The sequence below is a fragment of the Procambarus clarkii genome, chromosome 29, assembly GCF_040958095.1.
Source record: "Procambarus clarkii isolate CNS0578487 chromosome 29, FALCON_Pclarkii_2.0, whole genome shotgun sequence".
In the NCBI taxonomy this organism is placed as follows: domain Eukaryota; kingdom Metazoa; phylum Arthropoda; class Malacostraca; order Decapoda; family Cambaridae; genus Procambarus; species Procambarus clarkii.
In genome coordinates, this window is record NC_091178.1 from 1,204,220 (window position 1) to 1,217,266 (window position 13,047).

General features: G+C 39.2%; 1 protein-coding gene and 1 long non-coding RNA gene across 2 annotated transcripts in view; one reads left to right on the plus strand and one right to left on the minus strand.

Moving 5' to 3' along the window:
- Nucleotides 1-401: 401 nt before the first annotated feature.
- On the minus strand, nucleotides 402-8,267 carry LOC123764942 (large ribosomal subunit protein P2). Its single transcript, XM_045753167.2, has 3 exons — nucleotides 8,115-8,267; nucleotides 4,586-4,755; nucleotides 402-605 (listed from the first exon to the last, which is right to left on the minus strand). The coding sequence occupies exons 2-3, from the start codon at nucleotides 4,752-4,754 to the stop codon at nucleotides 418-420; spliced, it is 357 nt and encodes a 118-aa protein (XP_045609123.1). The 5' UTR covers nucleotide 4,755; nucleotides 8,115-8,267; the 3' UTR covers nucleotides 402-417.
- Nucleotides 8,268-8,390: 123 nt separating this feature from the next.
- The window catches only part of LOC123765135 (uncharacterized), a 187,967-nt gene continuing 183,310 nt past the window's right edge, over nucleotides 8,391-13,047 (plus strand). The window contains exons 1-2 of the long non-coding RNA XR_011229935.1: nucleotides 8,391-8,833; nucleotides 10,782-10,964. This is a non-coding gene — a long non-coding RNA (uncharacterized lncRNA). The remainder of the gene's footprint in view (nucleotides 8,834-10,781; nucleotides 10,965-13,047) is intronic.

A 13,047-nucleotide genomic window follows, 5' to 3' on the forward strand; every position in this document is an offset into this window, starting at 1 on the left:
GTGTCTCACTACAGTACTTCCATTACCAATTACACTTGTCCTTGCCTATTCTACCATCCTCAGTCACAGCTGTTTTTTTGGTCCCTGTTTACCCCTTCCCTCCCCAGCTGAAAATGTTGCCAACATTGCAAACTACAATAGGGCTAACATTTTCAGTTGGAGACATGTGGAGACATTAACAAGTTACTGTCTACGTTAATAAATATTAATAAAGGTAATTTATAATTTAATAAATTGACAAAACATTAATTTTAGTTAATAAATGACAAAACTACTCATAAGTCTGAGCAAGTGAATAATACACGTGATTAGGTATTTAATATGACGAGCTGGAAAAAATAGCATAACTAATTAAATTTACTTAAAATATACTGTGATAATTTGGAGAGAAAAAAACTATGTGGGCAAATATTTTATTTAATCAAAAAGACCAAAGCCCATATCATCATCTGACTCTTCCTCAGGTTCTTCTTTCTTTTCTTCCTTCTTTTCTTGAGCAGCTGGGGCTCCACCACCGGCAGCAGGTGCAGCAGCAGCTACAGTGCCCTTACCACCGCCGCCGCCACCACCACCACAGGAAGGCATTGATGAAATTAATGCTGTTCCTGGAATAAAAGTTTTTTTTTTTTTACTTCACATCTTGAAAGATTCATTTTCCAAAATTGAAAAAGTTAGTTAAATGTTAAAAATTTTGAATCAACAAATAATATCTCAAACGTCTGCCTCTTTCACGTTTTCACCCTTTGCATATATCAGTACAGTAGGTGATTTTGAAGGAAAGGTAATATGGCAGCTAGAAATATTTAATAAAACTGACGATTCTTACTAAGATTTTATCAGCTAGAACATCTCTCATCCAAATCAAATGTTACACATGTGTCAACTATCCTAATTCTTATTGGCTGCCCACCCAGGAAAATACTGAAACATCATTTGATGAAATCTTTCTGACAGTACCAGTCATGTAGCTTTGACATGAATTTGTTTTTAACTGCTTAATATAAGTATCATACACAACTCTTGGGAATGAAATATTTTAATACATGTATAAAATTGTTATATAAAATTTGCCCATTCACCCGGGCTCCAGAAGACCCCATGTATGCGAGGTTGAAGCTCTATCGACCGAGCTATTCAGTATTCTCAACAAGGAAGTTTCCAGAAGCAACATCCTGCTGCTAAACTGGAAACAGCTCGGCTGATAAGAGTTTTGGCCTCACGTGCATAGGGTCCGCTGTTCAAGTAAGTCTCCTAGAGCCCAGGTGAATGGAATATATTTCCACAGCAGTGTGGATTACAATTTGTATGTCGGTGTGGATCACGGATGAATGTGGATCAATTCCTCGTGAATTTCAGAAGTATTCAGGGAAAGTAAAAAATTTCAGTTTGGCAGTAAGATGTCGCTTCTGGAAACTTTCCTTATTAACCCTTAGACCACACATTTACCGCTCATATTGGGGGCCTGGTACCGAAAAATATTCAAATTATGTAAAAACTTAAAAATATTAAACATATCTAAAATTATTGGCCTCAACGTCTTGAAATTTATCAAAATATTTTCAGAAATTGATTTTAAGAATTTAAAAAATAAGAACGTTTTGTTGATAAGGAGAACTGCTCCTAGTAACTGGAACTGAAGGATTATGCAATAATAAAGAGATGCAAGCACCTGTCCGACGCTCAAAGAAGAATAGTAGTAAGAAGTGTCCACAAAGTGGATATGCAGTTGGTGCCTTTATATCATTGCTGAATAATATATAATAACAAAATAATAATGAATATGTTAATATGTTAATTTCATCAGTCACAAATATTTTTTTGTTAGGGGAAGTTTTTTTAAGACTTAGTTTTTTCTTCTTTATTATCTGATTTTGTTGCAACCTTTACATCCTGGAGAATGCATATGTTTCCTTAACTATGTGAAGATGGAATGAAATTGGTCAATAAATAAATCAGGTACAACTCGCAAAACTTGGGACTTAATTTTTTTGGCAGATTTTTTCTCTGAGTTCAAACTATTTTCTTGTCTCTATGTTTTGATGATTAGGGACCATATTAGGGCTTTTTCACTTAAATAAAGTATACCCTAAATACTTATAATTATAATAATAATACCTATATTTTGCATTATATTTCAACACAGACCTACAACTTTCACATATTCGAGTACGAATGCCAAACAGTGTTTAAGACGTACAATTTCTTCCAGCCAGAGGTGGTACTCTATCAATTAAATTAATGAATTATAACTACCTATATTCATTGTTGATAACTTCAAGTATCTCTGAAACTAGAGTTTCAACTTTGAGTGGCTTCTAAAATTCCAGTTTTTGACCAATTCTCACTATTTTGACATTGTGTGCTCAGCTGTCTGTTCTACAATCCCATCAGAATGGATTTTTCATAAACTTCATACATTTGGAGTTATAATTTTTTTTGGTCTAAATTTGCTGCATATTTCAAATGTCCTATCGATTTTTTTTTTACAGTAAATTGTACTGAAAACTTATATTCTAATTTGATGAAAATAAAGATCATATGCTATTCTGAAAGAATAACAACATTAAATGAACAACTGGTAATAGTTCATATTTTTTTTATTCTGAATTGAAAATCTGAAGTTTTTAATAATCAGTTTTAAAATTAATTTTGATTTTCTTGTTTTTCAAGCTATGCTGTGAGCATTTAGACAAAGTTGGAGCATTTGCCTAGTTGATTATGCAAAAAAAAATTGGAAGGTGTTTGTGCCAGTTTTTAAAACTAAAGTTTTTTAAATTAAAGGTTATTAAATTAAGTTAAATTATTTTGTCAAATCATGTATGTATTGCACGGTCAATAGCTTGGTCGGTAGAGCTTCAGCCTCACATGCGTGGGGTCCATGGTTCAAGTCTCCTAAAGCTCAGGTGAATGGTACATACGATGTCCAAGTTCAACCCATCACTTGCGTTTGAACTTATTAATTTTTTTGGCAAGGATCTAATGAGGAAACAGGACGAGTTCAAAAATAATGTACTAGTAATATAAAATGTGCCATGATGTTGTAATACATTCAAACAAGACAAGTCTGGTGTAATAATCTGAATATGGAATCAGATGGAGCATATTTAACACTTTCGTGCTTTGGGCAAGCAAGTGCCAGACCACCCCAAGGTGGGCCATGTGAGCGCATGGTAATACTGAAGTGTATACTCATTTCAATTTTTGTCACCTCAATTCTTGTCCTAGGCTTTTAATTTTGGTATCAATGTGTTCGCAATAGAATTCCCTACAGGAGTATATACATATAATGTCCAAAATCGTGGCACGGCGTGCCCCACCCCCACCAGCAGCCAAGCAAAAAGAAGGCCAAATTTTTAAACTTTTGACACACCGATGCGTCACATTCGTCTAATTTATTTTTGACTCCATCCTGTGTCATCCCCAAGCAATATGAGGTGTTAGATGTGAACCTTGACAACACTCGTCTTTGGCCAGTATTACACACACAGTTTTAACTCCAATTATCTAGATCCACCTTTTATGATTATAAAAAACTGGTTCTACACCTCAATATCCATGGAACCTTTGGGGTCATCATTTGGGGGAAAAAAATATTTTAGTCAAATAAGCCTATCCAAGCTGCCTCACAGTAATTAAATTGAAAAAAAAAAAAGTTGATTAATGCAAGCATTCATAGATGGCAAAGACAATTTTATGTGACTGCAAGAGTGGCAGTGACGCAAATACAATAGTCGAGACTGAGAAGGTCATACAAGTAGGCCAAAGAAATAAATGAATACCTGAAAGGGCCTCATTCTGTTAAATTTAGCACCCCAATAAACATTTAAGTTAAATATCTGGACATCATCTTCATGAATGATATCCAAAATCCAGACACTGAGATTAACACGAGCACAAATATAACATGCCCATACACTCTGCCCTGGGTTTTGACTTGGACCTGCCTTTTAATAAAAAGATGAAAGATGATCTATGGAGAAAGATACCAGAAGTACACCACTTCAATTGGCCGATAATGTCTAGTCAAACAAATCTCACAGTAACAAACTTCAATTTGATCCTGTGAACTTTGCAAAGAAAATTGGTAGATACAGTATATAGGATTTTGAGTGAGGTCCCACTCAATGATTGCACATTGTATGAAAATTATGATAAGACATTTTGTCCCCCCCCCCCTCCCCCACATTTGGGCCCACATTGCAATATGTCTGCTGTGGCAGTGAGCTGAATAATCTAATACAGTACACTGTATTCAGTCTAATATCTCTTAACTCTGTCCATGGAGGAATGAAGGCAATGTATAAACTATATATACATACATACACACACACACAAAAAAAAGGAATTTAAATTAATGGACTATTTGAAGTGAAGGAATGAAAGAGTCTGTGCAAGAACTCTCAAGGATTACCATACACCTAGCTATGATTCAGGGAAAATATGACTAGGATTTTCTGGAATGCTGTGGTACAGTTGTGTACTTGCTTTTTGCGATGCTATGCGTGAAAAGTAGCATGAAATTATGAGTAAGTCTGAATGTATTTAATGCGAATAATGCTATAATACAAAAATAAACACTAAATACCTTCAGCAATAATTTGATTAAGATTCTTTCCTTCCAACTTCTTAATTAGAACTGCAAGCTGTTTATCATCAGCTTCAACACCAACACTGGCAAGGATGGATTTTATGTTTGTTGCTGTTGGCTGGTTATTGCCCAGCGAGGCCAAAAGGTAGGCAGCTACGTGACGCATTCTGTAAACAGGAATACAATATGAATTACTGTGTTATAATACATGCTATGCTGTCAACTCAATTTTTAATTTTAATAATTATCATTAATTAAAAAAATAGTAGAAGAAAAATAGATGCCCCCTCCTTTAAAGGGGCATCAGGTTGTCAGGTCAAAGTTGTTCAATGTCAACCAATATTATTTGACTAATTGTATATGAAAAGTGCTTTAATTGTCCCAAGTTTCAGTGCTGCAGCGTAAATACAAAGGGAGATTTTTTTTTTCAACATTTTTTACACATTTTCAAGTCCACACTTCAGAACACACGTTTCAGATATAATTATTCTGTGACACTTTTCTGACACATTAGCATATAATAAAGGACCTTGACATATAGAATTTCGAAAACATCTTTAGTTTTCCTAATACAAATGTTCAGTTACCAAATTTTTTTTTGCAAATATGGCATGTTTATTGCTATTATAAAATCAATAAATAAACTTAGAGAAAAATGAAAACTCTCCAATGTAGAGACATGCCCTCCACATATACTGTGTAAGTTTCATGTAAATTGAATAAAAAATGAATCAGTTTTGTAAACGTTTATGTCAATTGAAAAAAACCCAGAAATGAATAAAGTCTAAGGTTCTAAAATCTGTGGCTGAGGTTGACATCGACCAATTTTCTCCAAAATTGGCATCCTTACAGATAGGCTTACGTACAGTCAGGTGTGTAAGTTTGATGCAAATCGCCCCCCCCCAAAAAAAAAAAAAATTCTTAATTTTTTTTCCAATTAAACTAATTATAATATTTGTTTAATATATGCTATTGTGATAGCAAAGTCATAGCTATGATTTCAGTGGACACTTTTGATTGATAATCGATTTTGACCATTTTGGCATAATTTTCACAACTACTTCAATATTTTTTTTCTACCTTCCTATTTATGCTACGATGCTGAAACTTGGACCAGATGAAACACTTTTCATATAGAACTTGTCAAAAAAGTTTGATTGAAATCGAACGAGTTTTCATTTATTGCATTTTTGGGGCAAATTGTAACCCTAATGCCCCCTTAAGATAAAAACTAAGCACTACCTAATTAACTTCCTGTAACCTACCTTACCCCTATAATGTCAACCCATGCCTGCTATTTTTAAACAATGCTGTTTGTCGACCAAATGTATTTTTTGCTGTTTTTCTGCCATATTCCCCCTTATTATTTTTATATTTTCTCAACACATTTTATACTCTAATCTCAATTAGTATTAAGTTTAAGTCTTTAGTGTTTTTCCTGCCCGAAACGCTTTGCATAAAAGTGGCTTTAGGCATTGTATTTACTAGCTCTATAAATGCATCAATATTTGTATCACACCTTGTATGCATGTATTTTACCTGAATAAACATTTTAATTTGAATTTTGAATTTTTTGACTGACTTATGTAGAACTGCATGATCTAATTTTACTATTACCCATACCTAAAAATCTGCATGCCAATACCAGGCTTTCTTGAAAATGGCTCCATCCTACCAAATGCTTGTCCACAGATTACAAGACCTGACCTATCTGTTACCATCAAAATACCAAGTCAGCAGTTACCAACAGTTCATGACTTTCTCAGTACAGTGGAACCTCGGGTAGCGAACATCCCTCTTTACAAATTTTTCAGGGTTACGAACTCAATTTCTTTGGAAAATTTCAATCGGGTTACAACCTTTGCCTCGCCTTGCAACTCTGTTGATACATGTATGGATCTTGGTTATCTTTGAGTTATCTTGAGATGATTTCGGGGCTTTTTAGTGTCCCCGCGGCCCGGTCCTCGACCAGGCCTCCACCCCCAGGAAGCAGCCCGTGACAGCTGAATAACACCCAGGTACCTATTTTACTGCTAGGTAACAGGGGCATAGGGTGAAAGAAACTCTGCCCATTGTTTCTCACCGGCACCTGGGATCGATCCAAGGACCACAGGATCGGTGTAATAATAAACATGAAGCAAAATATCCAATCAAAATGGTTTCCGTTGTCAGGGACAGGAAGCCTTCAAGACTTATGAAGGTCCTACTAAATACAGATTTTCTCCCCCAGGATGCAACCCATTTAGTTGACCAAGATTCCAGGTACCGAGACATTGCATATGTATTAGGCTTGGCAGTGCAAGTCATTATGTAGAAACGAACAGGGATGGAAGCAGACTGCACTAACCACTACGCTTCACGAGTGTAATGATTACTCGTTAATACTCATTAACAATTTCTTACATGCTTAATAAAACAATTGCTTTAAAAGCTATAAAATTTAACTATTATTCATTGTTGGGAACAGGCAGCTTTTGTATATGTTAGGCTTATATCAAGGTCTCTCCCTAGGATGTAACCTCCACCAGCTGACTCCTAGATACCTATTTACTGCTAAATAAACAGACATTGGGCGATAGAAAATGTGCGCAATCATTTTTCCCGCCCAGGATTCGAATCCAGGATTTCCGATTGACAGTTGAAAACAAACCCGACTGTACTACTAATCTTAAAAGGGTCTCGGTAGTACAACTAACTGGGTTCGATCTCGACTCGAAATTGAGAATTCCATGTTTGAATCCTGGCCAAGACAGAAATAGTTGGGAGGGAATTATTACGGGAAAGTCTCAAGTCATTACGACTACATGTACATAGCACTTAGGAGGAGTCAGAGCACTTGGACGGTCAGAGATTGAACGCCAGGAATTGGAGTATTTCCTATCACCTAATGCCCCTGGCCACCTAGCAGCAAATAAATACCCAGGAGTTAGTCAGCATGTTGTGGGGTTGCATCCCTAGGGGGAGGGTCAGTACTGCATTGGTTATTGCATCCTTCAATATAAGCCTATGTATAAACTGACTGTCTGTCCCCCGACACAATGAATTATTATTATTTATTATTATTATTATTACAAGACCCTTAGCATAAGTCACCAATATTTAGATGAGTACAAGTCCATGGGGCACTGAACTCTTGTATAGATATGATAACATAAGGTAATGTAAGCCAACACATTAGGGTATGGTGCTGAGAGTAGACCAGCCACCACCACTAGCAGGGACATCACCTGGCCTGGGGCCCGTCCCTTACCTCGCCCACACCATACACCACCCCAGCCTCCAGACAACCTACACACTTCGCATACACGTATACAAGTATATTTCTAATTATAACACGCTTCAAAATAACTCGATATAAACACAAGAGTTTCGTGGCCTGCTCTGACGAGATAGTTTTAGTCAGTTTTTACCTCACCTTCACCAACCTCACTTAATATTTACCGGAGTACGCATTCTATGCCTTCTTATGAAGGTAACTCCACTACTACCAATATAAATAAGTGTGTAACTAAGCTCAAAACCTTACTTTATGTGTGTGTGTTGACTACACGTGTGGCCTGGCCGCCTGCGCTAGAGAGAAGACCTCCGCCTCCTTTAACTCTGCGTTGCTGGCCGCTCTGGCCAATCTTAACCTAGAGTTATCCGACTTGGGCGCTACTCGACGTTCTGATTGGTTACTGAGCTTCACTCACCACAGTAGATACATGGGTAAAATTTCAATCTAAAATTTATATTATTTTACTAAATCAGTTACAGTAATTCTAATATGTATAAATATTTCCTGATAATAAATAATTTCTTAATTTGAAGTAATACTACTACAACTAGTATAGTGTAAAACATTAGTGGATAATACACGGAGACTCTGCAACACTACTGGGGCTAGTTGTTATCGGTGAAGATATGGTGGTCGATCTCGAACCTATTGTTGCTGTGACGATGGGCATTGAATTTTGTATCTAGCTCATCAAGATTGTAACTTGCTTTGTGTTACGGACTCGTCACCCTTGTCAGGGTAGAGTGGTAGTTCCAGCGCCATCTACGAGTCCGCACCCGAACTGCCCGGGAATCGTACGTAATATGGACAATGCCATCTGAGGGTGGCTATCTAAAACCTATAAATGACTAAAGATTCCTGCCTTGGTCAGCCAGAGGGGTCGTTGTGAGTGACCTCTGGTGAGGTGACGCATCAAGACCAGCACCACCTAGTGCGTGATACAGAGCATAATGTCAACTCCCCAGTAGGTTAGTAGTATATTTCCTAGTTCTCCAGTATCGTCAAGTTTATGTCCACAGAGGTGACGTCTGGGGGCAGTGATACTGGAGAGAGCATTTCATCTTAAGCAGTCCAGAGTCTCCCTACATGGTCCGGGAAACGACCAAGTAAGCCGCCGCCGATGAAGCAGTGTGGTAGCTGCTAGTGCTTTAATGTTGACAAGATCGGCGTACTTTTGGGACTGGCTTAGGGAAGAGACTGACGACAGGGAGGTGCCTGTTAAAGTAGTGCTGCTAGGTGGTCGCTAGAGACTGCTGCCAGGGGATCGCTACCCCTGTATTGGTTTGTGACCCCGCTCAGCGTGTGGCTGAGGTACTCTGCCAGCGAGTAGCTGGAGAGCGGTCGTAGGGGTACGGGCACCTCATGACACTTTTTTTTTATTATTATTTTCTACCACAGACGTGGCCACACATTTACAATGCTAACCAGCATATATACATTTTCTTCTGTCCTCCATGGACAGGGTTAGAGAAGTGTTAAACATACAGTTCAAGGGTTTATTGAACACTCAACCACAAAAGGTGATTCGGTGCTTTTAAAATGCTAAGCTAACCTACATACATAAATACATAGATACACAGATTTACGTATGCCCTACATAAAGTGTTAGATGTGTCTTTTACATAGTGTCACTGTCAGTGGGCTGGCCCACGTACAGGTGAACTCGCTGGTGTTCTTCCCAGTAAGGTTGGATACGCTACTGGACAGTGAAGAAATACTGGGGATTGATGAACTCTGCACGTGAGCACGTTTGATATCCTGAGCGAAAGGATTGTACATAGGTGTAGAAATAGCCTATCTGTTCTTTATATATTATTTAGTGATGGTGTACATATATATTTTATACTTATCGGTGGTGGAAAGATATTTGATACGTTGACGAAAGGAACAGTGTGTTCATCCCCTCCTTTTTTTATGCACTACACAGCCACTTTCTTGAAAGAGTACTACTGACTTGGGGTCAGATACTATCATTCTGGTTCTACCATCAAATAACCCGGTTTCGACCCATAGTGGCCGTAACACTTTGCTAAATGAATTGTAGAGTTCAGTCGCTGAGCTCATTTATGTGCCTCTGTAACCCTTTCCACAACCGTCCACAAGATGGGTATGGGGTGCATAATAAATGAACTAAGATGTTCTCATGGAGACCCAACTCAAATTTAACTGAAGGCCACAGTATTTTTTCACCGTTTTCAATCTTGACTCTACACTCTCGAGAGTCGTGTTTCTTACCACAGTACCGACACCTGGAGTCAAACTGGCATTTCCAAGCCATATGTCCCCAACGAGAGCACTTCATGCATAATATGGGCTCCTCAATGTATTTTGCAACTTTCCTGTAGCCTAGCCCTTGCAAAAAAATTCTTTCCAGAGCCTCATCCTTTAGGCAACAAACTGGCTTTGTTTTTCACCACGAACACTGTTCCTCTTTGCCCAAACAACACTATCATTGTTGAGCAATAGATAATCAGGATCCAAATAAGCTGGATACTTAAATACTATGATCTTGGTGTGTATCATACCTTCGTCCGGTGTAACCATCACAATATTCTCAAACCCATCCTTCGTTAGGTGTTCCACAGCCTTTTCTGTCCCAACTGTTATGTAGGGCCGGCGAAGACCCTCCTTGAATAGTGGTTCATATTCAAAAAACTCCTTAGCCAAACGAACCGTCCACTCCAGCTTTTGATGAAAATTCAGTTGACACGCTGTAGGGAACAACGGCCTCTTCCTTCCATTAGTCTGCATCTCCCACGTCCTGCTGAGCATGGCTTCATTTTTTGGTCTCTGTTATTTCCTCCTCACTGTCTCCGTCTCCCTGTTTTTGAATATTTCGCCGTTTATATCTGTTCACTACTGCTTGATACGGCCTAATATCATCCTGTCTGCCATCCCCACTCTCACACTCTCCAGGCCCAGTGCAGGATCTCCCATCACCTAGGCAGACCGCCTCAGCCATTTCCTCGATACACAAAGGCACTGTATCACTGCAACAGTCGAGAACAAATTCACAACATCTAGCTGCAACAGCCACGTGCAAACACGAAGATGCGGAGCAACACGTCCTCCTCGCATCATGCAGCAGACCGCACTAAGGTTAGTAGTTCGACCTTGAGGGGGGGGTGGGAACCGCGATATAAGCCTAACGTGTTTGAATACACTCCGACACAATAAATTATTATTATTAAATTTTCCTAAATATTTAATGAATGAATAAACCATTTTAAATTAGTTTATCCCCAAAACAGTTTTCTAGTATCATCCAGAGAAAATGTAAATTATTTTTTAATGGCTAACTTCTTAAAAAATCACAATATATATAAATAAATATATATATATAAATAAGTAAATAAATAAATAAATAAATATATATATATATATATATATATATATGACCGAAAAAGTAAGATTAATAATTATGCAAGTCCTAGAACTAAGAGGCATGAGTTACGAAGAAAGGTTGAGTGACCTGCACCTCACGTTGCTGGAAGACAGAGGAGCTCGGGGAGACATGACCACCAGATACAAAATTCTCAGGGGGAATTGACAGGGTTGACAAAGATGGATTATTTAACACGGGTGGTACACGCACAAGGGGACACAGGTGGAAGCTGAGTACCCAAATGAACCACAGAGACGTTAGAAAGAATGTTTTCAGTGTCAGAGTAGTTAGTAAATGGAAAGCACTAGGAAGTGATGTGGTGGAGGCTTTATATACACAGTTTCAAATGTAGATATGATAGAGCTCGAGAAGCTCAGGAATCTATACGCCAGTAGATTGACGGTTGTGAGGCGGGACCAAAGAGTCAAAGCTCAACCCCCGCAAGCACAACTAGGTGAGTACTGAACACTATAGAAACAATTTATGTCCATTTTATAGTGTTGCGTCCGTACCGAACTGTATAATGTAGCTGGGGCTTAACAACGCTTCTAAAAATACATTCCGGTATATATACTCCTTCCATCATTTCCAACATTTATTAATGTTATTTGTTTGGCTTAATAAGATCCCCTACTAATCATGACTCCCTAGAACCTGGATATTTCTCATACTGAGATTGCAATTTCAATATTGTCCAGCAGGTATATGGGAACTCCATTGTTATTACGTAAGCTCAGAACCCTACACTTTCAACGTCATTTGCCAGTCGTTTGTCCATTTTGAAAGAGAGGGAGAGGGAGAGAGAGAGAGAGAGAGAGAGAGAGAGAGAGAGAGAGAGAGAGAGAGAGAGAGAGAGAGAGAGAGAGAGAGAGGGGGAGAGAGAGAGGGGGAGAGAGAGAGGGGGAGAGAGAGAGGGGGAGAGAGAGAGGGGGAGAGAGAGAGGGAGAGAGAGAGAGAGGGAGAGAGAGAGAGAGGGAGAGAGGGAGAGAGAGAGAGAGAGAGACTGAGACTGAGGGGGTGATGGAGAATTAAAAAACAGAACAAAAAGAAAACAAAGAAGACATTTGTGAGATGTAGTGAGAAAAAGGGCTGTCGACCTTCAGGAAGAGGAGCGAAGCGTGAGAAACAGAATGATGTCCACATTTGCCGCGTCCCTCACTCCCTGGCAGCTTAACCCCCTCCCTCCCTCCCTGGGTCCCATCCAATCCTTGACCTGCTCCCTCCCTGCACTGCACCACCGAGGACTGGAGCACCTCCCGGCCACAACAAGTGTGTTCCCTCCACCTTCATCCAGCTAAAATGTTTATATACGAGCGGAAAGGTCGCAACTCTTTACGACGCTCGTGGGACTCGTTCAGGGCTGGATGCTCGCGTCTACACTCCCTCATGGCCGGGCTCATGTGTCCGTACCCTCATGTGTCCAGGCTGATGTAGTCCGTACTCTCATGTGTCCAGGATGATATGTGTACTCTCATGTGTCCAGGATGATATGTGTACTCTCATGTGTCCAGGATGATATGTGTACTCTCATGTGTCCAGGGTGATGCGTCCGTACCCTCATGAGTCAAGGGTGATGTGTCCGTACCCTCATGTGTCCAGGATGATATGCGTACTCTCATGTGTCCAGGGTGATGTGTCCGTACTCTCATGTGTCCAGGCTGATGTGTCCGTACCCTCATGTGTCCAGGGTGTTATGCGTACTCTCATGTGTCCAGGCTGATGTGTCCGTACCCTCATGTGTTCACGGTGATGTCAGTACCCTTATGTGTCCAGGGTGTTGTAGTGACGGACCTTGGC